General features: G+C 56.6%; 1 protein-coding gene across 3 annotated transcripts in view; it reads right to left on the bottom strand.

The window, feature by feature from the left end:
* Prdm11 (PR/SET domain 11) overlaps positions 1–21,008 on the bottom strand; it is a 74,941-nt gene extending 53,933 nt beyond the window's left edge. The window contains exon 1 of one of the 3 annotated variants that reach the window (XM_013074927.3): positions 20,396–21,008. In XM_013074927.3, coding sequence (XP_012930381.2) covers positions 20,396–20,638 — 243 coding nt within the window. In that variant the 5' untranslated portion in view covers positions 20,639–21,008. The remainder of the gene's footprint in view (positions 1–20,395) is intronic. The other 2 variants (XM_087205670.1, XM_087205671.1) reach the window with 2 other exon arrangements.
* Between the last annotated feature and the right edge of the window lie 1,818 nt (positions 21,009–22,826).

Genomic DNA, 22,826 nt, shown 5'->3' with positions numbered 1-22,826 from the left:
ATATACAGTTTACCATACATGTATAACTTGTAGCTATAAACATTTTGTGCCATTAAAGCTCTCACAAAACTTTAAAAAAAATTGCCTCCTCAAAAGCCTACAATCCTTAGGCAATAGTTGACTCATTTTCCTCAATTTCCCTTTCATGTGACACACAGGTTATATAATAATTGGGATCAACACACTGGTTAGTTGCTATCATCCTACACAAAAGCGAAGAATTTGTGCGCATTCATCCACTTGTCCTGCCTGGTCACAGGGGACTACAATACTCACTATACTGCTTTATACTTAAAAACCAACTTGGTGGATAGAATGTGATGCAGAAATTAAAATGATCAAATGGCAACTGCATGCTATAATGTGGCTGGGTCACAATGCTGAGAAAAGAAAGGAGACTCCAAAGGGTATATACTGTATGATTCAATTTTTATAAGATTTTTAAAAAGAAAAACAGGCACAACTATGGCATTAGAGGTCAAGTTCTGGGTTACCTTGGGACTAACTGGAAAGGGGCTGGGAAAAAGCCGTAGAGCGCTGGTCATGATCTATGTCTCAAGCTGAGTGCTGGTCCCTTAGGTGTGGTAAGTTTGAAAATACACTGGGCTGTGATTTTAGAATATGTGCGTTCTTCTGTATGTGTTTCATGTTAATAAACACACACAAAAAATCCATGAAAGGGCTCTATCAGCAAGGAACACTTCTGTCCTGCCCCTAATTTGCACCTGAGGAACTGGGGTGTCAGGTCTTCATCCACAGAGCGGTTTCCACAAAGCATGAGCTGAGCAGCTGGCCGGGGTCAGGGGGACACTCTCTGCCAACGTGGCCCCTCCTGCAGGACTTTTGAACACAGTCGGTGGGCTTGTCATTGGCAAGACTTTGCTAGGAAGACGTTGGAAGAAGCCACCTAAAGGTTCACGAGCTGTGGAGGTGGTGGTAAAGAGCAGCACCATTTTCCTGTTTGTTTCTCATCGTGGACATGGCGGTGGCTTCTCTAGCATCCAGTCGCTCTTCCACTTCACTAACAGGGTTGCATTCAGGAGCTCCACCTCCTTTGCAGGACTTCTGAGGCTCCGGAGGAGCTGATCCTACACCCAGCTCCTATACCGCGGTCCAGTCAATCTAGACCCTTCTGGCCATCCCTGTCCTCCCCAGGGGCTGCACAAGATATTTCCCTCCAGGGCTGTGCCCCTGACCTACTGTGACCCAGCCAAAGGCAGGTGAGAGCTTTGATTCTGTGATTTAAGAGAGAAAGCACAGCAACTGTTGCAAATGACAGGAAGTCCTGCAGAGGACCTCAGCCAGGAGCGCCCGGTAGGTGATGCTGATCCAGCAGAGCAGAGGGACTGGCTACAGTGAGAAATATGTTTGCTCTTTGTTCCTGGTTCTTGGCACCTAGCACCTGTAGGATCTCCCTGGTGTTGGATGGAGCACAACTGAGTCTAGGCTCCTAGAGTGACAGAGTGGGGACTCTGATACCTTCAGGATGGAGCAGTTCATGAGACGGCTGCAACTTCCAGCCACATCCATTGACCTCGAGGAGGGGAGCAGGCCCCAAAGAGGGCCCAGAAACCCGGCACCCATCCTCCGTGCCCTGCCCCATCCTCTGCTTCCTGAGATGTGTGTGTCTGTTACAGAAACCAGTCGCTGTGAGCCAGGCACTGTCCTGAGCTCTGACAGTCACCCTGCGGTTATCAATCCTGAGGAGGGCCATGGGAACCCCATGCTGGTTGGTGACAAGTAGATGACTGAGGACTTTGAGCAGCCTCTGACATGGTGCAGTCTCACGGGACAGTGATCCTCACCCCACGGGGCACCCACGTTGGAGGCCAGGGCCTCAGAGAGCCAGGTGGTGCTGAAAACATCGCAGAGCCAGGGGCTTTGAGGACACAGCCGGCTGGTGCTTAGCAGCAGGTCCTGAGGCCGGCCCTGCCTCTGGCTTCTTGTTCCAGGGCTTTGTTCCTGAGGCCCCTTGGGCACAGGGCTTCTGTGAGGCGCAGCCATCAGCCACCTTCCTGGACACCCTGCCCCATCAAAGGCACAGACCCTGGCCCCTGGGGCCCTGCACACTGTCAGGCCCTGGTGGTTGGCGGTGCCTGTGTAAAGCACCCGCTCCTGTGCCTTGGCCTCCCGGAGCCCAGCTGGGAAGCACACATTGCTTGGGCACGTGCTGGGGACCTGCTCAGAACCTCCCTCACCTCCCTGCCTCAACCTCAGGACCGGCCTATGCAGCCCCAACACGGGCCTCACACTGTGGTGCCTCCTCCGGGATGCTCTTCCCCAGACCCACGTGCCCTGGCTCGGCGTCACGGCCTCTGGCCGCCACACGTGCAGCTGCAGCCTCTGACACTTGCGCCTCCTCCTTGCTTGCTGAACTTTTCTCCAGAGCCCACATCACACCAAGCTGAGTAGCATCTGTGTGTATAATGTGCCCGCCTCCCCAGCTAGAATGCAAACTCCAGGAAGGCCGGTCTGTTTTCTTCCCCACTGTGCCCTGCAACAGACATCCAGTTGCAAAGGAAGTGCGCAAGCAACAGCGGTTGGAGTGGTGGTAAAAAACAAAATCAAGGCCGGGGATTTAGCTCAGTGGTTCCACCACCTGGCTTGCAAGCTCAAGGACCCAAGTTCGATCCCCGGTACCAAAAAAAAAAAAATCAAAGTTAGAAGCAGAATGCCTAATTTTTATAGTATTACTTTTCTTAGATAGGGTCATGGTAAGTCATTCAATTGCCAAGATCGGGCTTAAACCTGCAATCCTCCTGCCTCAGCCTCCCAGAGTGCTGCAAGTGCAGGTGTGAGCCACCACACGTGGCTCCAATTGCCTATACACAAGGGTCACGTCTAACAGGGGACTCCCCGTCAGCCCACCAAGCCGATGAGTGGCGTGTGAGGAGAGAAGCAACCCCCTCCCCCCAAGTCCTGTCCCCCCATGTCATCCTGAGCAGGTCAGACTAAGGCCTCCCCCTCCTCTGACCCCAGGCCGTTTCTCCTCTCATCCCGAAGGTGGTCAGGAGGTCAAGGTTAGCACAGTGCCCCGTTTTCTGAGTGAGGGCGCTGGTTCATGACTGCTTGCAACAAAAGGTGCTGAGCCCTCAGCCCTCAGATCTTCCCATGCCGGGCAACCTGCTGTGTGCAATCACCTCTGGGGCCAGCAAGTTGTCCCATGGACCAGGGCTGGGCTAACCCTTGCTGCTGTGCCGATGGCCTGTTTCCTATGCTGCAGGTAAGAAACGCCATGGCCATTCTTTGGATCTTGTCTACTTTTCACACCTTCACTATGAGCTTGGGTTCTTCCATGACTGTGTGTGTGTGTGTGTGTGTGTGTGTGTGTGTGTGTGTGCGTGTGTGTGTCTGTGTGTGAGAGAGAGAGTTGTGCTCATTTACTAAGAACTGATTAAGCACTTTCCTATGTATTTGTGGAAAGGCTTCTACACGTGGACTCTGATTGTGAAGAGATTCAAAGGAAAGCCCCTTCCCTCCCTCCTTCCTTCCTATCTGCTGCTGGGGATGGAACCTCGGCCTTCTTGTATGTTAGGCAAGCTCTCTGCGACTGAGCTACACCCCTAGCCCTTTTGCTTTTATTTTATTTTGAGACAGGGTCTTGTTTTTTTGTTTGTTTTGTTTTGGTTTTTGAGGTACCAGGGATCGAACTCAGGACTTTTCGCTTACAAGGCAGGTGCAGTGCCACTGCGCTAAATCCCCAGCCCGGAGACAGGGTCTTGTTAAATTGCCAGGCTGACCTCAGGCTTCAGCCTCGAGAGAGCTGGGATTACTGGTGTGCAGCACCACACTGCCCAAACTATCCTTTCTCACCCACTTGCCTGACACCTGAGGGTGCAGGTAATGTGGTCACCAAGGGTGACAATGACAGATGTCAAGCTTCTGGCAACAGCCAGGAATTTAGGGCTTCTTCGCCTGAACTGACAAGATCAACATGGAGGTGGCTCTGCAGAGCTGTGACACCCTGCCAGGAAGGTGGCCCTCAGAGGGCAGGAGACCTTCGTCCTGGTCCTCTGGGGAGGAGGCAGGAGGGCTCAGCTGTGTGGGTGCCAGACTCTGTGCCCTGAGTTCTGTCCATACTGTGGAAGACACAAATTCATCCTTCTTGACAGGTGCTCCCATGTCCCTGGGTGCCAGATGAGGTGGCTGGAACAAAGGTGAACAGGGCCTTCCTCGGGTTCTAGGGTGGGCTATCTGGATTCTGCTCGTCCATCTCCCTCTAACACTGAGCTCCTCAGGAGCCTCAAACTGCAAATGGTCCATCCAGGGAGGGAATGTAACAGAAGATCAACCAATCAGAGTTCATGTCTGCAGGCCAGCCACAGCGATTGGTGCAGAGGATGGGGCTCAGCCAATCGAAGAGCTGTAGTGAGGAGCTTTAGAATAGACTGGAAAGAGAACCTAGCACACACACTCCAGGGATTGCTGAAAGAAGAGAATATAAGTACAGCTCACGGGGATGATTACAGACAGCCTCTGTGCTACCACACACAACAGCCTGCCTAGAAATGAGAAAAAGGCCGAGCAGGATGGACAGATTGAGTCTCAGTGATGGCGTAGCCCCTGGATCCAACTATGCCTGAAACTGTCAGGATCCTCCTGGACCTTGTGCTGAGCCCATAAGTTCCATTTTTGCCTAACCCTGCTCAACTTGAGTTTTTATCAGTGTGTGTTTTGTCTTGTCAATAACCTGGGAAACCGTTTGACTTTGTTTTTCTGACAGGAAATGGAGGCTCCAAGGGGGTCATCTAACATGGTGAGTGACAACCTGCAATGGGAGGATGAGGGGTCTTTCGTGGCAGGGAGTAGGGGGATGTCACTTGCGGGATGCTCACAGTGAGAACCTGCTGGGATCAGGGACAGCCCCAGAGAAAGGGCAGGAGGAGACACAGGTGGAAGACTGGAAGCAGCTCTTTTCTCCCATTTTTATTTTTGCCAGCTTTGAAGGAACAGTTTTCACATGCAAACGTGGATGTTCAGCTTTTCTAGAAAACGGAAGAGCTGCCAACCAACGCCGTGCCTGTGGTCCCACGTGGGACAGTATGCCACGAGGGATGGTGGCCCTGCTCAAATGGGCAAGGCGCCTGCTCTCCAGGCCCCTGTGAGCCTGGCATTGCCAGAGCTCCCAGCCTGGGTATCCGAGCCGTCACCCTGAGTGGAGAGACCACAGTACTGCATAGGCGCATTCCCCTGAGAACCAGCTTCAGGTGACTGCAGGGCCGGAGTGGAGACACCTGGCCTCGCAGCCTGTGGACTGGGTGACAGCGGATGGTTGGAGAAAGGGCCAAGGTATGCACTGTGGGCTCCTGGCACCACATGGGGCCACGTGCTGTGAGGCTGGGAAGCAGCTCTTCGGGGAGACTCCCAGGTGGGAAGCCCAGCTCTGCCCCTGTTCTTCAGTGGCCCTCCATAAAGCGGAGAGAACATGAGTCACACTGGGTTGCTGCCAGCAGTCACTAAATGACTACTAATCTGATGTCTTCCACTGATGTCCAGAGTTAAACCCCTTCTCTCTCTGAGTCTCAGTTTACCCCTCTGCAAAATGTGCCCCTGGCTCTGTGACTATGAAAAATCAGCCTTTTCTCAAACTCAAGCCAGGCCAGCAGGGCACAGGACCTCTCTGCCAGACTACCAGTCCTCGAGGTCACAACCGACCCTGATGACAGTCACCTGGAAAACTGGACTCCCAGTCGAGTTCCATTTGGGCCCCGTTGAAGCCCCAGGCTTTACTGTGGCTCATGTGTGCCAAAATCTGAAAACTCTAAGGCACAGGGACAGGGCTGGAAGGTCCTTCGTCCTGGGGAGGGCCCACGGAGGGCACGAGGACAGAGCTCCGGGTGGCCTTGCACTGTGGTTGGTGCCCGGTCTCCAGCTGGCAGAGCCATTTGCTCTCATCCCCGGATGGGAAATGATTCATGAAAACCAAGGAGGTAAAATTAGTCCCCAGGCTGCTGCGGAATGTGTGCGGCCAGCAGCCCCAGGAGGGCTGGAGAGAGGGAGGAAGGGATGGCCCACGCTGCCAGCTCCAGTGGCCTCCCAGGCCTGGCAGCGGGCAGCCTGGCCATCTGGAGCCTCTGGCTCTGGGGTCTTCTATTTCTGGACCCAGGTCCCGGGGCAGTGGGCCAGGCTCTGGAGCTTTCCCCAGCCCCTCCCAGCCCACCCAGGGGACAAAGCACACTGGCTGTGTGCCATGGGGACCTGCTGAGTGTCCACCCCCATTTCGCCCCCTCTTCCCCTCCACAGGTGAGGAAACTGAGGCACACAGTGGGTGCCAGAGTTCAAACTCATATTCCTGACATCTGTGATTTGTGCTTTACCACGGGCTGGCTGCTTCTGCCTGACCTCAGGGTCTCAGGAGGGGCCGGAGAAGGGGGCCCTGCTGCCCCCACACACCCCATGCTATATGTTTCTTGCAGCCTCAGGATGCATCGACACGGGAACCTGGCTCTCAACTCCAAGCCCAGGTGTCCCCACAGGCAGGGTGGAGGGTGTCCAACATCCCAGTGTCTTTAGGAGATGCTGAGAAATTGCCCATCAGGCCCTGAGGCATAAATCACATCCAGGAAAGGAAAGGACAGAACAGGTGCCATCCACCCCTGTTCTCCCCCATTACTAGGTGGCACCAAGGCCCAGAGAGGGGAAGGGACTTACTGCAGGCCACACAGTAAACCCACAAGGGAGCTCAGGCTAGAGCCGAGACCACTGTAGGGACATTGCTGTCAGGGGATTTATGAAGTGATCAAATCCGGGAGGGCCCGGAAGGGCCCCTGGGCGCAGGGCAGGTGTGCCCTGCCCTGGTTTTGTCCTGGGCTCCTGCCCCATCTTCTGAACTCACAGAGGACATACAAGTAACTGGAGGGGGTGACCCCAAGGCAGGAGGTGAGGTGGCCTGGAATCCTGCGGGCAGTTACCTCACCTTCCTGAGTCCTACTTCTTAATGACGGGGTCACAGGACTGACAAGAAGACGTGTGTGTGCACATGCGTGGGATTCACCTGGCAGGCTTGGGGTGTTGGCACGCAGGAAGGTGAGCACACTGCCTGCCCTCAGAGGAAGCGCAAGGCCAGCCCTAGGTGAAGGCCACCATTTAGGGCAGTAGCTGAGCCCCGTGGACGGCTGGGAGCAGCCCCATCCACTCCCCAGGATGCAGTTCCAAACATCTCCATGCCACCGCCCCCGAGTGACCCCAGCTGCATGGCCCAAGCCCTGAGCACAGCGCTGTCAAATGTCACCACCAGGGGACTTTCCCACCAAAGTCGGTGTGCAGAGACGGTTACCTGCCCACGCTTCCCATTCATTGATCCGTCTCATGTAACAATTTATCCCACAGATTTATGGTGCATTCGCCGCGTGTCCACACCGAGGGGCAAGATGCCCTGCTGCCCTCCTGGTCCCCACCAGACAAGGAGCAGAGTCCAGGATCCACAGCCAACTCCAGAGCTCTTTCCCACACCATGGGCCAGGCTCAGATGGCTCGTCCGCTGCCAAGCAGGGCACACGAGCCTCTGCTAAAGCAGCCACTGCCACCACCGGCCGTCCCTGCTACCAGAAGGGTTTGTGGCTGGTGCTGGGGAAGGGCTGGGCCTGGGCCAGCCACGGGGACTCTCACCTCTTAGGACATAATCCCAGCTCTCTATGCTCACTGACCAACCATGCACGTCACTGCCCAGAGAGCAAGAGGCCGGGCGGGACTGCTCGGCCAGGCACCTTCTGCCAAGATGAGGGCAGGAGGTGGAAGTGGACAGGGAGCCAGATGGCCTGAGTATGGCTCCCAATCCCGCCAGCAGCTAACTGTGACTTTGGAAAGTCACTTAGCCTCCTGCCTGTACCTCAGTAAAATGACCAAGGCCAGGCGGCCTTTGTCACAGGGGGACTGTGGGGAGCTGGAGGGACATCAAGGAGTTGGGACCCTGAAGGGGGTCCGGAGGAAAGAGCAAAAGGCCACATTCCTTCCAGCATGGTCAGTGACCAGTGGTAGCGATGTGTCCCAGAGGCTGAGTGGCCAACCCTCACTCAGGACAGCCAGTGTGGCCCAGTGATGCCCCAGGGTCCTCAGGGAGAGGCTGTCCCCAAGCTGCTTTCTTCTCCTGCCCAGCCTGCAGGCCAAGGGAGATCAAATCCGCAGCCACAATGGACCCCATTCAGAGCTGGGAAAACTGCCCACAGTGTGAGGTTACACGGCCAGGCTCCTGGCCACCTTGGCTGAGCAAATGGTCAGTGACCTTTTTCCCTCTCATAGGCCCGCATCCCAGAGCTTCAGGGCCAGCAGGGGGAAATCCGATTGCCCACTGCATTCCCAGGCGGCAGCCTCCTCCAGGATGCCAGGGGATAGTGAGATGAGACTGTCACAAAAGCTAGACCCAAGCCAGGAGCACAGGCCTGCGCCCAGCAGGGTGGAGACTATGGCTAAAGCAGAGAAGAGACACCAGGAGCGTGCCACTGCCGAGCATTACCATGTGCCTGGCACGGCGTCTCCTACTTCATGTGTGGCTCTGTGACATGGTGCTCTGGGGTTGTGGCTTAAATATGAAGTGACCCCAAAGACTCGTGCATGGAGGGTTGATCCCCAAGGCAGCAATGCTCAGAGGTGACTGGGTCCTCCATGGATTGATCACTCATGAGTCCACGGCCGAACAGAGAAGGTGGGTCTCTGGGGTATGACTCACCCCTATCCCCTAGCTCTCCGGCTCTTATTCTCTCGCTGTGCTTCCTGGCTGCCATGGGTTTCCCGCCTCTTTCCTCTGCCATGCCCTTCCACCATGAGGTTCCTGCCATGGAGCCAGTAGACCATGGACTGAAATCTCAGAAACCATGAGCCACCATAAGCCTTTCTTCATTCAGGTACTTGGTCACAGCCCTGACTAACACATGTGATTATCTCTGTTGCAGAGAGGATGAAACCAAGTCCTGGAGAGGTTATCTAGGTTCCCCAGGGTCACACAGTTGGGTTTTTGTTATTGTTGTTATTGTTGTTGTTGTGGTGGTGGTGGTGGTGGTGGTACCAGGGATCGAACTCGGGACCTTGTGCTTGCGAGGCAGGCAGTGGCACCACTGAGCTAAATCCCTGGACCCCAGGGTCACACAGTTTGGAGGGGGCTGTGTGGGATCAGAACCAAGGTGTTCTGACACCAGAGTCCCTGACCTGAGCTGCCCCAGGGAGGGTTCACTCAGAACCACGCATGGGGGCAAGTGCAGAAAACCCAGGATGTGAAGGAGAGAAGGTTCCAGGGCCTCTGGGGGCAAAGAGGGTCAGGGGAGCAGATTTTCTCTCTGGCTTTAAAGAGGAGAGCCAAGACCAGTGGGGTACCCCTGGGAGGTATTTGGTCCTGTGCAAACTCTCCACCAACAAATTTTAAATATTGCACAATAAATTTTTAAATATGCGACAGGCTCCCATAGCCCTGCAGTAGGGACTCTAAATCTGCCCAAAGAGGCATTAGAATAAAATCAGAATTAACCCAAATGTCTAGCAATAGGGGAATAGCTAAATAAATGATGATCTCCAAAAACCACTGTGCATCGGTAAAATCAGAAAGAAAAGTTTGATGATAGCTTTCTATGTAAAATGTAGCTAGATTTCCTGGAAAGAATGTTAAGTGAGAGAAACAATCTGCAGAATAGTCTGTATTGCATGAAATCATTTGTTTCCCCAAAAGTGGCACATACTCCTGTAAGTTAGTTGATGTATAGAGTGAGATCTAGAAGGATAGACCAAAATAGCTACAGTGAAGCTTAATCCTGCAAAGGAGTATGGAATGTTGTCATTGCCAAAAGAAGGTTTTAGCTTATTTGTTATGATTTTGTATATTTCTTACATAATTAAAAGTTAGTAAAATAAAATTTTAAAAAGATGCAAAGAGTTGCCTTGGGAAGGAGTGAGCTGCCTGTCCCTGGAGGTATGCAAGCATCTACACTGGAGTGGGGGCATCAGGGGAAACTGAAATACCACAGGGGCAGGGAGGCAGATGGCCCTCAGGAGCCTGCTAGGGGAACAGGGACAAAGGCCCCTCTACCTGTGTCGAGTCACTTTAAGGAAGGCAAACATCACGTCAGACTCCAGAGAAGGGACAAGCTGGGACATGTGGATCCTCGATGTGACTCAAGAAAAAGCTTGGACAGCAGAGGTGTGCAGACCAGGTAGTGACAGCCACCTCTCCTCAACCAGCTTCTCGGAACCACTCCCGGGGTCTCTGTCCCAGCAGCCCCCAGCCCCTGGGCCAGCATGACCGGCCTCAGGGGTGCCCTGGGTACCAGGACTGTGTCTGTGACTGGGGGACCGAGCGTGGGAGGAGCCCAGGAGGAACCCCGGACCGGAAGGTGAATGTGGATGTGAAGGGTTCCCAGGGCTACTGCCTGCCGGACAGTGACACCGAGCCCAGCAATGGCCTGGTTGCCATGCTGAGCCGCATCACTGCCAGGACTGTGGTACCGCCAGACCCAGCCTTGTCAGGAGCAAGTCAATGAAGCCATCTCGGTCAAGACAGCTGTGATGTCCCCGAAGGAGCCGCGAGCTGTGGGTGTGAGTCCCAGCTCTGCCCCTGACCTGGCAAAGCTCAGAACCCTGAGGAGCCCCATCTCAGTCATCTGCAAAATGGGCGAATGGCACCCCCCCCAAGCTGGCCGAAATGAGACATGTCCACCCAGCCTCTTTGCCTACCATGCTGGATCCCAAGACGCTTTGGTCACCGACAACAACAGAGGCCCCAAAGCGGCCAGTCTCGCAGTAAGCTGGGGCACAGGGGCAGCCAGGACGGACCCATTGCTGGCTGCAGGCAGCAGGCCAAGGAATTCGCAGGCGGAGAGAAGGGCCCGAGGGCAACACAAGTGAGTCCAACAGGCGGTGGAGACTTTCTTGGCCCCCAGCCTGGGCCCAGGGCCAGGGTGCTCAGGGAGGGGAAGGAGCCTGGGCAGGTGCCCCAGAGGAGTCTGGGTCCTACCTGAAACAGTAGGGCCCTGAGAGCTCGGCCAATGAAGGAACAGGGCAGGAGCAGGTCAAAGAGCAAAGAAGGGGCGCGGGGTGTTGAGGAAGAGCAGAGCTCAGTGCCCAGGAGAAGCTGACACAGGCCTCGGCGCCTCAACGGATTCCACCTAGGCTAGCACGGGCCATGCCAAGCAGGTTCGGGGATCCTTTGAGGACCAGGGCCACCTGGCACTCACCAGGAACTGTGCCAGTTCTACAGGAGGCCAGGGCAGCAAAACAAAGCCTGAGGTGGGCTCAGCAGGTCCCCTCATAGAGGCTGGGTCTATGTGGACCACAGAGCCCAGTTTGGGACCCAACACGGCAAAGGACTCTGGCTGCCGATCTCCAAGTGTGACCAGGGCCACCATCCAAATCAAGGCACCCACAAGCACAGTGGTGAAGTCTGTCATCCCAGCTACCCAGAGGCTGAGGCAGGAGGACTGCAGGTCCTGCCCAGCCTGCACAACTTAGCAAGACCCTGTCTCAAAATTATAAATACATACACAGGTTTTTTAAGGGGTGAGGCCGTAGCTCAGTGGTAGAGCACTTGCTTGGCCTGCATGAGACCCTGGGTTCAGTCCCCAGCACTGCCAAACGAAACCACAGCACTGAGTAATTCCTGTTGGGCTGGTCCTGAAGCCTGAGCCCAGATGGGAAGGAGGGCGGCCCAGTCCCACGCTGCAGGACCCAGGGCAGCTGGACTCACAGTAAGCAGCAGCCAGAGTCAGATCTGCTGCAGCTGTGGCCCCGCCTTGCTGGGAGCTGTGGGCAGGAGGAGTCCTGGCCAAGTTGCATGGGGCCCAAAGGAGGAGGGAGCAGGTGGGGCTGGTGGAGGGGCCCCTGCCACTCCTCCGAAGCAGGCCCTGTGCCCTACAGCTTGTGGCCACATACAGGCTCCAGCACACCTAGGCAGTTCCTAGGACAGGGCAGGTCAGCTTGGCAAGGGACAGAGGCTAGGATGGAGCCGACAGCTCCCCGACACTGGGCTGGCCCCCAAGGCAGGGACATGGGCTGTCGCTGCTGCCACAAACACAGACCTCAGCCCTGACCGATCAGAGGGCCCAGGCCAGAAGCGACTCCCAACCACGGGCCACCCCTCATCCCACTCCATAGGGGACAGGCCCCGTGCCCGGGCTGCACCTGGACACTGCCAGCCCATGGGTGGCCCCTGCCCCTACAGTTGTGCAGGATGAGGCAGTGGGGACAAATGGCTTCCACACAGCCAGCCAATGTCCCCAGGTATCAACCCACGACCAGGACAGACTGAGGAGGTTGTGTGGCGACCAGGACTAATTCAAGGGACAGGAAGAGGCCTGCCCTCCAGCAACTTCTCCTGCTATACCCCAGGAAAACGCCCTGCTGACACTGGAGACCTGAAGGACGCACACACCTGGGTGGTCCCTTTGATCACCATGACTTGTATCTCCTACCTCAAGCCACCAGGACGGAATTTCTAAAACATCCAGCTGCTCTCTCCCTTACTTAGAAACTATCAAGAGCTCCCCAGTGCTTCCAGGGCAAAGTCCTAGCTCCTTCAAATGGCACCAAGGCCCTCCCAGGCCGGACATAGCCTGCCTCTCCAGGGCCAGTTCTGGTTCCTGTTCCGCTGCTCTTTCGCCAAACACAGAGATCACCCCCCATCCCTGCGCCACCAAGGCCTCCCTTAGTCATCTGCCTTCTTCACACATCCTGTACCCAGGACCTTAATGTCCTTCCGCCTCCCTCCACCTGGCAAACCCCTGCCAACTCTCCAGTCCAGCTCCAGCAGGATGCCTGCCCAGCCCCTCCTCCCGGCTGCCCAGAGGCAAATCTGTGCCTTGCTCCCCTCTCCCCCATATGCCGGGGAGCACTTCCTGCCTTCAATCACAGTCGGGATCGGAGCCAGCGCTGCTCAAACTATTTGTGGCAAAGACTCCTTTTTTTAAGTCTCCCAATCTGTTGCCAACTGATGCTTTTGTAAAACAATAAAAAATGACGTGGCGATGTCAAGTTGCAGGACGAGTTGCTCAGGCTCACAATGCTGCAGCTCACAGGTGGGGGGGACCGCTTGGCCCCAGCTTGCTGTGCTGTCGGGAGCACTGTGGGGCCACTGTGCCCCTGGCCTTCCCAGAGGAACCGTGCAGAGCCAAACACGTGCTCAGCACGCATTGGGTGGGAAGGACCTGGTGACCCTGGGACACAGGCAGCACTTTGCCAGGTGCCCCATTTCCCAGGTGAGCAACTAGAGGCAGAAAGGGTGACTGACCCCAGCTGTCCTGCCTCCTGTCCTGTCCTGTAGCACGCGGCGTCCCTGGCAGGAGCCTGCAAGTGGCCCAGGCCAAACTCCCTGGGGCACAGGCTGCTGCCAGCACTGGACACTGTCACAGTGCCGGGGCCACTTGGCTCATCCTTTCATAGCAATGTGGCCGTGGGTGAGTCACTTCGCTGCTCTGGGCCTCAACTGCACCGCTGCCAACTGGGTGTATCACCGGGAAAGAGACACAGAACACAAGGCTCAAGGCCAAGCCTCTGCACTCTTGGGCGTCTCCCTCAGGCTGGGCTCTACTGATGTTCCCAAGCACTCTGGTCTCTGCCGGAAGCTCTGTCCTGACCCCACTTTCTGCTTACCCCGCACCCTGCCCCCAGACCCAGCCTCTTCTCCTTGGGTAAGCTCCCGCCTGGCTGCTAAGTTTGCTGATTTCCCCCCTGCTGTCCCCTCCTGCAGCCTTAGGGGCTAAGCGGCTTTTCCTTCTCACCCTGCCCCTTCCCTGGGACACCTTGAGCTTCTCCCTCTCCACATGCCAGCCCCTCTCGCTGGGCTTCCTTCCCTCAGTCATCCAGCTGGTCTGGGGAGAGGCCTTGCTCCCAATCCCTCATGTACGTACACACACACACACACACACACACAAACACACACACAGTGTAAAGGCCACCCTGCTTTGGGGTCGGGCATGGAAGAGCTAGGCTGAGGTCAGGATGGCACAAGCCTACAGTGTCCCCAGCCCCAGAGCCCACTCTGTACCATGGACCATGACCACGGCGAGTCTGCCCAGGCTGGGGCTCATCAGCTGGCCCCACGAGCAGCCCTGTCCTAAGCCATCCATCTGCATCCCTGGGCCATGGGGAGCGATATCCCTCCCTCAAGGACAGTAGGGATGTGGGAGCAGCTGCTCTGGAGAGCTGGCATCGTGGGGCGGCTCCATGTTGACTGGCTCAGTGACGTCCCCACCAGGACCGCCGGCTGGCTCCTCTCTCACCTTGACCCTAGCACAAGCAGGCGACCAAAAGTCCGCTGATCACCACAGCTGTCCACCCAGGCTCCTCCCAGTCACTGTTCCCCCAGCTGTGGCCTCTGTGCCCTCCACAGGGGTGGGCTCCTTGCCCTACAGGTGTTCAAGCAGCAGCCCCACATCCTCTGTCTGGGGAGGACACATTTGCTTCCACTGGCAGGTCCCCAGGCTGCACTGGTTCTGGAGGAGACAGAGTGGGGCACAGAGGAAGGATGCTGGACTTGGGGTTTGAATCTTAGCTTGGCTGCTGTCTACAAAGTGTGTGGCGGGCAGAGAGCCGCTCCCTGTCTCTGAGCCTGTGTTCTCGCTGTAAAATGGGGTGGTAGCAGCTGGCCGCCTGCTCAGGGGCTCAGGACATAGGGTGAGACTGAGTCCTGGGTCTCCCCAGAAGCCTCCACAGACCTCGCTGCAGGGGACCCAGTCCTGGGGAGCAACCCCTGAGGCCCTCATCCCCTCCCTGGGAATCATTTCCCTGGAGGCTCCTCATCTGTCCAAATCTGCCTCCCAGCTCTGCCCCAAAGGCTTCTGGAGCAAGGATAGCCCTGAAACCAGCTATGTCAACCAGGGCCTCACCAATCCAATTCCATTTTTAAAGCACCCAGGAAAGGTGCTGGGAATTGTTACATAAGACAAGTAGGAACCCCTAAGCCTTCCTCTATCAAAGTGGATTCCTCAGGGCAACTGGAAAGATTGGCAAATGGCTGTGTGACCTTGAGCCAATCACACAGCCTCTCTGGGCCCCAAATTTTCTCTTCCATAAGTGGATGTGGAAGCAACCTGATAGTCAAGGGCCTTGCTGCTCCTTACCTGTTCCTTCCAGCAGTGTACAATTCCCCAGCGGATGAGGGAAACACTGCACGGGGTGGGAGGGGGGGACACTCTGACATCCCATCTCCATTTACGGAAGAGGAAACGGAGGCCCAAGAGGTTCAACGGTTGGTCTTGAACACAAGCCAGGGGGTCTGAGGGTGTCACCACCATGCGGTGTGCACTGTCTTATTTTCAGCCACTGCTGTCCCCAGCCAGAGACATATGGGGATCTCTGCATTGGTATCCCCCGCCCTGTGCCCACTGAGCTGGCCCCACGCCATCACCTGGTGCTCAGTGCATCTTTCTGGGGGCTGCCTGTGCAGCCCTGGGCCACCAGTGTTGTCACCCAGCTCTGCAGACAGGGACCAGGCAACCACTGAGGGACACCAGAAGCAGGATGGAACCTGAGGCCTACATCCTCTGCAGGGCAGGGCGCTGGCCCCACGAACTTGTTCCCTGGCTTCCCAGGTCCCCTTTCCCTGACTGCTGTGCTGAGTAGTTATCCTTCTGTCTGTTGGGCCATTGGGAGCCATAGAGGGTTTTATAAGGAGGCAGATACAGTGTCCAGATCCACATTCCAGAGAGCTGAGAGGGCAGGGGAGGGAGGGCCCCCAGTTAGGAGGCTGCTGTGGTAGTCAAGGCAGAGACAAGGATGAGAAGTGGCCATTCCCAGGGTGAAGGAGGGAGAGGAAGGTCAGAGAGGATGGGCCCCAGCTCCATTCTGAGGAGCCAGGGTGCCTGGGTTCTGTTTCGGAGCACCTGGGGTCCCCTGGGGAAGATCCACAAATGCGCCTCGGGCTGGTAAGGGACCAGGATGGAGTGACACCCAGGCCACCACCCCAGGACTCCCCTCACAGAGCCTCTGCTAGGGACGCCACTCCAAGTGTGACCGTGCTGTGTCAACACTGCCTTTCAACCCAGATACCAATCTGCAGTGGGAAATAGGCTTTTTAAAAATAACAGCACATTTTCCTTTTCTTTATGTTTTTTTTCTTTCTTTCTGCACGGCTTGTTTTTCCGGCACAGCCCCTGGGCCTGCTGCCGGGAAGCCCCTCCTGGGCCCCACTCCAAGAACACGGGACTCTGGGGCCTCCAAGGACACTCAGGCTCCAGGGTGGTGGAGATGCAATGCTGGCTGTGGACCAGCCTGGCACCCGGGCTTCCGGAGCCCCTGTGAGGACTGGGTTCCCCCTGGTTTATGGCCCCACAAGATGCCTCCAGAGGGGGCCCTTGGTGGCTCTGGTCCTCTGCCCTCACTCCAGGATGGCATCCCGAAGCAGCTGGTGTCACATAGCCGGGTTCCAATCCTGATCACACTGTGGGCCCTGGATTACTTACCTTACCTCTCAGAACCTCAGTTTCCCATCTGTGTTGTGTGGAGCTGTTTCCTGCAGAGGGTATGAGCTGCTGCTATGGTGTGTGTACAGCAAAGGGTTCATGTGGGAAGCCTGGTCCCATGGTGGCTCTGTAGAGGTGGCTGGACTGGGAGGGGTGGGGCCTCCATGGAGGAAAGTAGCCAGGTCACCAAGGAACGCTGCCCTGGCAAGGGACTGATGGGGTTCTCCCAGAACCCTGGTCGGTTCTCTCAAGAAGGTTGCTACAGAAGAGCGATCCCAGCCCTCCATGCTCTCTGGCTTCCTGTCTCGCCATGTCACCTCTTCCACTGACGTGCCATGGTGCCACCTGCAAGTAGGTGACACTGCCAAGGAGACCCCCACCTGAGCTGGCCCATGCTGTTTGGAATTTCAGACTCCAAAATAGTAAGTGAGATAAAGCTCTTTTCTTTATGAAAACCCAGCCTCAGGTATTTTGCTGTAGCAACGGAAAATGACCAATATAGCATGTGACATGCTGACTTCTGTATCTGGCACACATAGGCCCTCAGAAATGTTAGCTGCTGTCATCATCACCATCTTCACCATCCGGATCTCCTCCCCTGTGGCCCCATCCCTGAGTCATACACAGCAGGGATCCACAAAACCTCAAAGGTCTGTTAAAGCTAATCCTCTGGCTCTCCTGGAGTTTCCACTTGTGCACCCCTAACATGTGGTTCCCCCAGAGTTTCTTATCTGTGACCTTACAAGTCACCTGCTTTGCGTGACACCTCCCTCCAGCCGTACCACCTGCCACAGCTCAGAGAGGTGCCATCCTTCACCCTGCCCTCGGCCCCGGTGCATGGTGATCCATGCCAGTGTGCACAGGGCTCAGTCTGGTGGCAGAGCCACACTGCAGCCATCTTATCACACCAGTAAATGGCAAATACTAGGGCAATGTGCATCCAAAAGACACTAGAGGGCCAGGAATTTAGCTCAGTGGTTTCATTGCCCGCTGTGCAAGCCCAAGGACGCGAGTTCGATTCCCAGTACCAAAAAAAAAAAGAATCATGAGGGTGGTATTTGAAAAGACACTAGAGGAGGCTGTAGCAGGAAGGTTCCACATGGTCATGGGGAACTTCCCTGAAAGGGGGATGAGAAGCAGAAAGATGAAAGGCAAAGACTCTTACCAGGGGAGGGGCAAAAGGGACAGCATGAGGAAAGTACCATGGAAGGTGGGCCAGGGAAAGTGGGGGGCAGCAGGCAGCAGAAGGACTTCATGCTCCTAAAAGCAGCAAGTCCCTACCAAAGGATGGAACCCAGGGCCTCATGGATGCCAGGCAAGCACTTAATCACTTAGCTCCATTCCCAGACCCATAGGCTCACATTGAACATTAAAAAGGTTCCGCTAGCTGCTTCCCAAGTTGTGGTCCTCTCTGTGCCTAGACCACTCACCCGGTCACTGCAGCAGTCAGGACAGGTCAGGTTATGCAGTAATAAACAGCCCCAAATGTTTCCAACAACAAAGGCCTGGTTCTCATGAATGCTGCAGAACCATCCCAGGCCAAGGGACTCGGCTCATGGAATGATTCAGGGACCCAGATGGCAGAAGCAGTCACCACGCCACAGGGAAAGAGCACTCGGGTATCACTGTGGTTTATAACTCACTAGCCAGTCACATGGCCTCACCCAAACCGAAGGGGCCCTCAGTTCAACCCAGCAGTGTGAGTGGAACTGGCCATTTAGAAAAGAGCATCGAGGACCACCAGACACTGCCCCTGCCCACTTGCCCTTTGCTAACCTTCATTCACTCACAGACAGCAACTGGGCCAGGATGCTGAGAGGAGGGGCCAGGCATGGGCAGGGCACACACTGGTGCAGACCTCCTGAGGCAGATGGGGCTGAGCAAAGGTCAGGGCCATGTCATCCAGAGGCTTCTAGGTCACTGTAACAGTTTGCTTCTTTATCCCGAATGCACCACGAAGCCACCTGCCTGGTTGAAGCAGGAGCATGGAAGCCTGATGTGGCCCTGTGTGGGCCACTCTCTCAGGGCGGTGCTGAGCCTGGCAGGTAAGGGAGCTGTGGTGGCCTAAGCAGTCTCTTGCTGTGGTCCTGGGGACAGAGGGTGGCCTGGCTCAGACGGTAAGGAGGTATGAGGGAGACACAGATGTCAGGCTTCTGCTAAAGGACCATTAGCCCCGCCCACGCCGTTGTCAAGATCAGAGGGCTGGAGGAGGCCTAGCGAGGGGACAGCATGGGACCCTGTGAGTTTGTCCCAGCTGTGAGATGGCCCAGAGGGCAGATGAAGGAACACGTATGGCTCCTGACTCCCGGTCCTTCACGCTTTTCGACAACCAGACAGCGAAACAGCACAGAAGTCCAGAAGAGGATAGAATTTCTCACCAAGGAGAATCTTAGCTACTCAGGGCACCAGGGAGAACTCATCTACCACACATGACAACCCCAGGGTTAGTAATCAGGTCAACATCACACACAAGGCATTGTCCCCTTGTCTTCAGGGATGTCACTGGGGAAAGGAAACAGACCCTGCTACCAGTGGCTCCTTGAGGACCCTGTCAGTCAGGGACTGAGCCAGGCAGAGTTTTGATATTCACAGCATATCCCAATCCCGGGTCAGAGAACACTTCTTTCCAGACAGGCTTTGTTGGTCCCACTTTATGGAATAAGAAACAGATTCAGAGAAGTCAAAAGTAACCCTGCAAAGTCCAAGGTTACACAGTCGTGAGGAGGAGGGGGAGGGGAGGGGGAGAAGGAGGAAAAAATTCCCAAGGCAGAAGCCCTTTCCATTAAACTAAATAAAGCAAGGGGTCTGGGCCGTGTGCCCAGAAGGGAAGGTTTGTAGACGAGTGCCCAAGAGAAGCGTGCGTGCTCACCTTCCAGAGACCATGCCCACTCCCCAGGGAAGGCCCCCACAGCCTGCCCTTGTCACCCGTGGGCCGCACATCCCCAACCACCCAAGGACAGTCCTCTCTCCACGCTGGAGGTGACCCATGGGCAAAGGCCAGCCTGGGTGCCACAGGCATCCGGCTGGTGGAAAATTCTTTTGCTCCAGCACAGACAAAACCCCCGAAGTTTATAGGGTTTCTAGGCATCCGGGGTAATCTTGCTTTACAGCCTCCTGTCCCCAAGCACAAAGAGCTGGGCGTGTTTCCCTCGGGCCACTCTAAATGATACACCACAGCTCTTCACGCGAGCACAGCTAAGAAAGAAGAGAGCTTTAACGTTTCTGTCCTCTATGTCCCAGCCTATGCAGGAGAAGGTCTGGGCCCCCAACCCCAAACTGACTCAAGACACCAGCAACTTTTCAACCGCATCGATTCGCCGAGGGCACGCTGGCCTTGACGGGGAAAGGTCATTGGCCACGGAGTTTCTGCAGTTTCTGCATCTGAGAGTACCTCGGGGATAGCGGGTAGGGGCTGGAGGCTACACTAGGAGGTTTCCCGAACAGACCACACCGGCGGCAACTGAGACTTTAAATAGATGAAAGAGACGCACTGCGACTCGGCCACGTTTAGTGGGCCACCGAGGACCGGATTGGAGGACGTGCCCCTCTCCGATCCCCACTACGTGGCCCCCAATCGCGGAGGCGCCGCTGCCCCTCAAGAACTAGGCCAGCGGCCGTGGCTCCCTTGTCACCGCGCGCGCACTCCGCATGCGCGGCGTGGGAGGCCGCTCCCATTGGCCGGCGGCCCCGTCCGTCAGCGGGCGGGACGATCGCGGAGAGAAAAAGGCTACATTGTAACAAGGCGAGCGAGAGCGCGAGCTAGCGGGGAGGAAGGAGGTGGAGGGCGCTCGAGTCCCGCGAAGGCGGCGGCAGCTACCTGCCGAGGGTTAACCCACCTCGGGGCCGCCTTCCGCCCGCGCCCGCGCCCCGGGGGCCCCCACGGCCGCCCGCCTCTCCGCACTCGGCTCCCGCAGACCCCCCTCCCCGCGGCCGCCCGCGCCCCCCGCGCGCGCTTGGCAAAGTGCCGAGCGCTCTCGAAGCCATGTTCAATGGCCACGGTGGCTACCGGGCTGACTCACCTTCCCGGGGACGCTGCGGCAACCGCGGGCCCGGGCGGGAGAGGGGCGGGCGGGGCCGGCGGGCGGCGCGGCGGCAGCGGCGGGGCCCGGCGAGCGCCCCGCGATGGGGGCGGCCGCCCTGCGGCGCGCGGGGCCCCGGGCGGGCAAAGTTTCAGCGCCAGCCTCGGCGCGGCGGCGGCGGCGACTCGCTGCGGCTCTCCTCCCCTGCTTTGACCACCATCTTATTAGTACAGGAAATGACATGGAAAACGGAAGAAAGCGGCGTTTGGGGCAGACGCGGACCCCCCAATTCAGGGGCCGGAGCCGGGACTCCGCAGCCGCGTCCCAGCCCGGCCCTGGGGAGCGCGCGCGGGGCCCCCTCGCCCCCGCCCTGTGCCCAGGGAGGACCGGGCTCCTGCAGCCCCAAAGCGGAGGACGAGGTTTATAACCCAGCCCGCGCAGAAAAATCGAGAGAGCGAGGGAAAAAAATAAATAAATGAAAGAAGAAAGAGGTTGCAAGAACTTTGCAGCTGGACTACTTTTGGGGGGTCAGGATTCAAAGTTGTAGAATTTTAAGAAGTCATCCCCAGGGGGGCTCCCGCGCTCTCCTGGCCCCGAGGCTGCTCATTTGGAGCCAGATAGTCCTGGGGGAGGGGGGAATACATGCGTTTATATTTTTAACCCTTTCGGGGCTCCGAAGCCGGTCCTCTTTAACCCTTCCAACCCTGCCAGTTTGGAGGTACAGACTAGAACTGTAAAATGTGGGCGTCCCGCAGAAGTCTGAGGGTAAAGGGTTGGGGACTCGTTAAAAAAATATTAACCATTTGCGTCGGGCTGCGGTTTCCAAGACAGGAACAGCACGTTGCCGTTCAGATTAAAATAGGTTACAGAGCTTGAGATTCGGGAAACTGCACAGGTTGGTCGCTGGCCCTCTTGGAAATGTGTCAGCCGCGCTCACTTGCGGGTCCCTCAGTTTCTCGGTCTGAGAAATGGGATTCAGCATCAAGGAGGGATGGAAGGCAGCGAGGGAAAGACGGGGCGGAATTTTGGTGAAGACAAAATGCCTGGAATCCCGCAATGATTCTCTGGGCCCCGGAAAACCGAGGGGCTAGGAGGATGCTGGGAGCGTCTGCGGAGGGTCAGGTGCCCGGATGGTGTAACCAGGGCAACCATTCCCCAAACAACGCCTGCTCCTGGCTGGTCTGCTAGGTGTGTGGCCCAACTGTGAGGTCTGTCTGGCCCCCAGATAGGGGCTGTCAAGGGGGTGCACACACGTCCCCGCTGACCACAAAAGCTTTCCTGATCTGGCCCAGGCAGGCCTCCTCCTACTGGAAGGGAGTCTTCTCTCAGCCCCGCTGCTGGCAATCTCCACATGGGAGCCATGGACAGACCTGAGGGCCAGGGCTGTATGATTCTGCATGTTGGGCTGGACTAGGAGGGAAGCCATAACCTAGCCCCCTTCTCTATGACATTACAAGCCCTTCTTCCAATTCCACAACTGTCCATTCCTGTGCGATCTTGAGTAAATGGCTTCATCTCTCTGAGCCTCAGTTTCTGCATCTGCCAAGTCAGGCCCAGTAAGAGCCACCTTGTTGGCTCAGTTCGAGGAGCTGGAAGGGTGCATTTATGGCTGCCCACAGTGGCTGCTAAAGGAACAAGCTTAGGGCTAACATTCTGTGGTGTTCAATACAGCTGTTTCCTGAGTGTGTCTGCTCCAAGCAGGGCAGAGCATGGGGTTCAGGGAACCAAGATGTGGATCATCTGTGTTTCCATCTGGCAGGGACACTGGCACCCACGGCTGCCCCAAGTTAATTCAGTAACTGACGCGATGCCAGCAAGGCCAAGGGTCATATCCAGGACGGGGGATGGGCCAGGGGAAGGTGCCCTGAGGAGTTAGCCACTTGTCCCTTTGGAAGAGAAGAGTCCCCTGGAGGAATGACATCAGACAGGGCCTGGAATCTCCACCAGGGACAGGAAGGCAGAGAGCAGCACAGAGACCTGGAGGTGCCTGGTGCCTGGGGTTGACTCATGGCCTGAGAGTAGATGGCACTGAGAAACCAAAGCTGAAGCCACGGTGGTGGATGATGGACGGTCAGGCCACAGCCTCTAGAAAGCCATGGGATCTTTAACAGACAGGCTGATGAGTGAGGAAAGAGGGGCCCTACCTTGTACCCTGGCCCTGTTTGAGTCTCTTCCTCCTTTGGCCACCCAATGGCCCTTTGTGGATGTGTCAGGCCTAGGATTGCCCGGGTCCTCCTGAGTTGTATGTGATGGAAAGCATGTGACCACGGAGTTTGGACTGGGGTCCCGTGTCTGCCCTCAAGGACCTGCTCCAGCAGCCAGAGTCAAGGCCAAAACCCTGCCAGGATGTGGAACAGGGCTCTGGGAGAGAGGCAGGAACCAGCTCAGAAGAGCTGCCAGGGCAGGAGGAGGCTAGCAGAGGAGACCTGGG

This window comes from Heterocephalus glaber, unplaced genomic scaffold, assembly GCF_053883595.1.
Source record: "Heterocephalus glaber isolate CG9 unplaced genomic scaffold, H.glaber_assembly_v1.0 deba00000594, whole genome shotgun sequence".
Taxonomy (NCBI): Eukaryota; Metazoa; Chordata; class Mammalia; order Rodentia; family Bathyergidae; genus Heterocephalus; species Heterocephalus glaber.
Note: the sequence above shows the minus strand (reverse complement) of the source record. Positions and strands in the feature narration are given on the sequence as shown.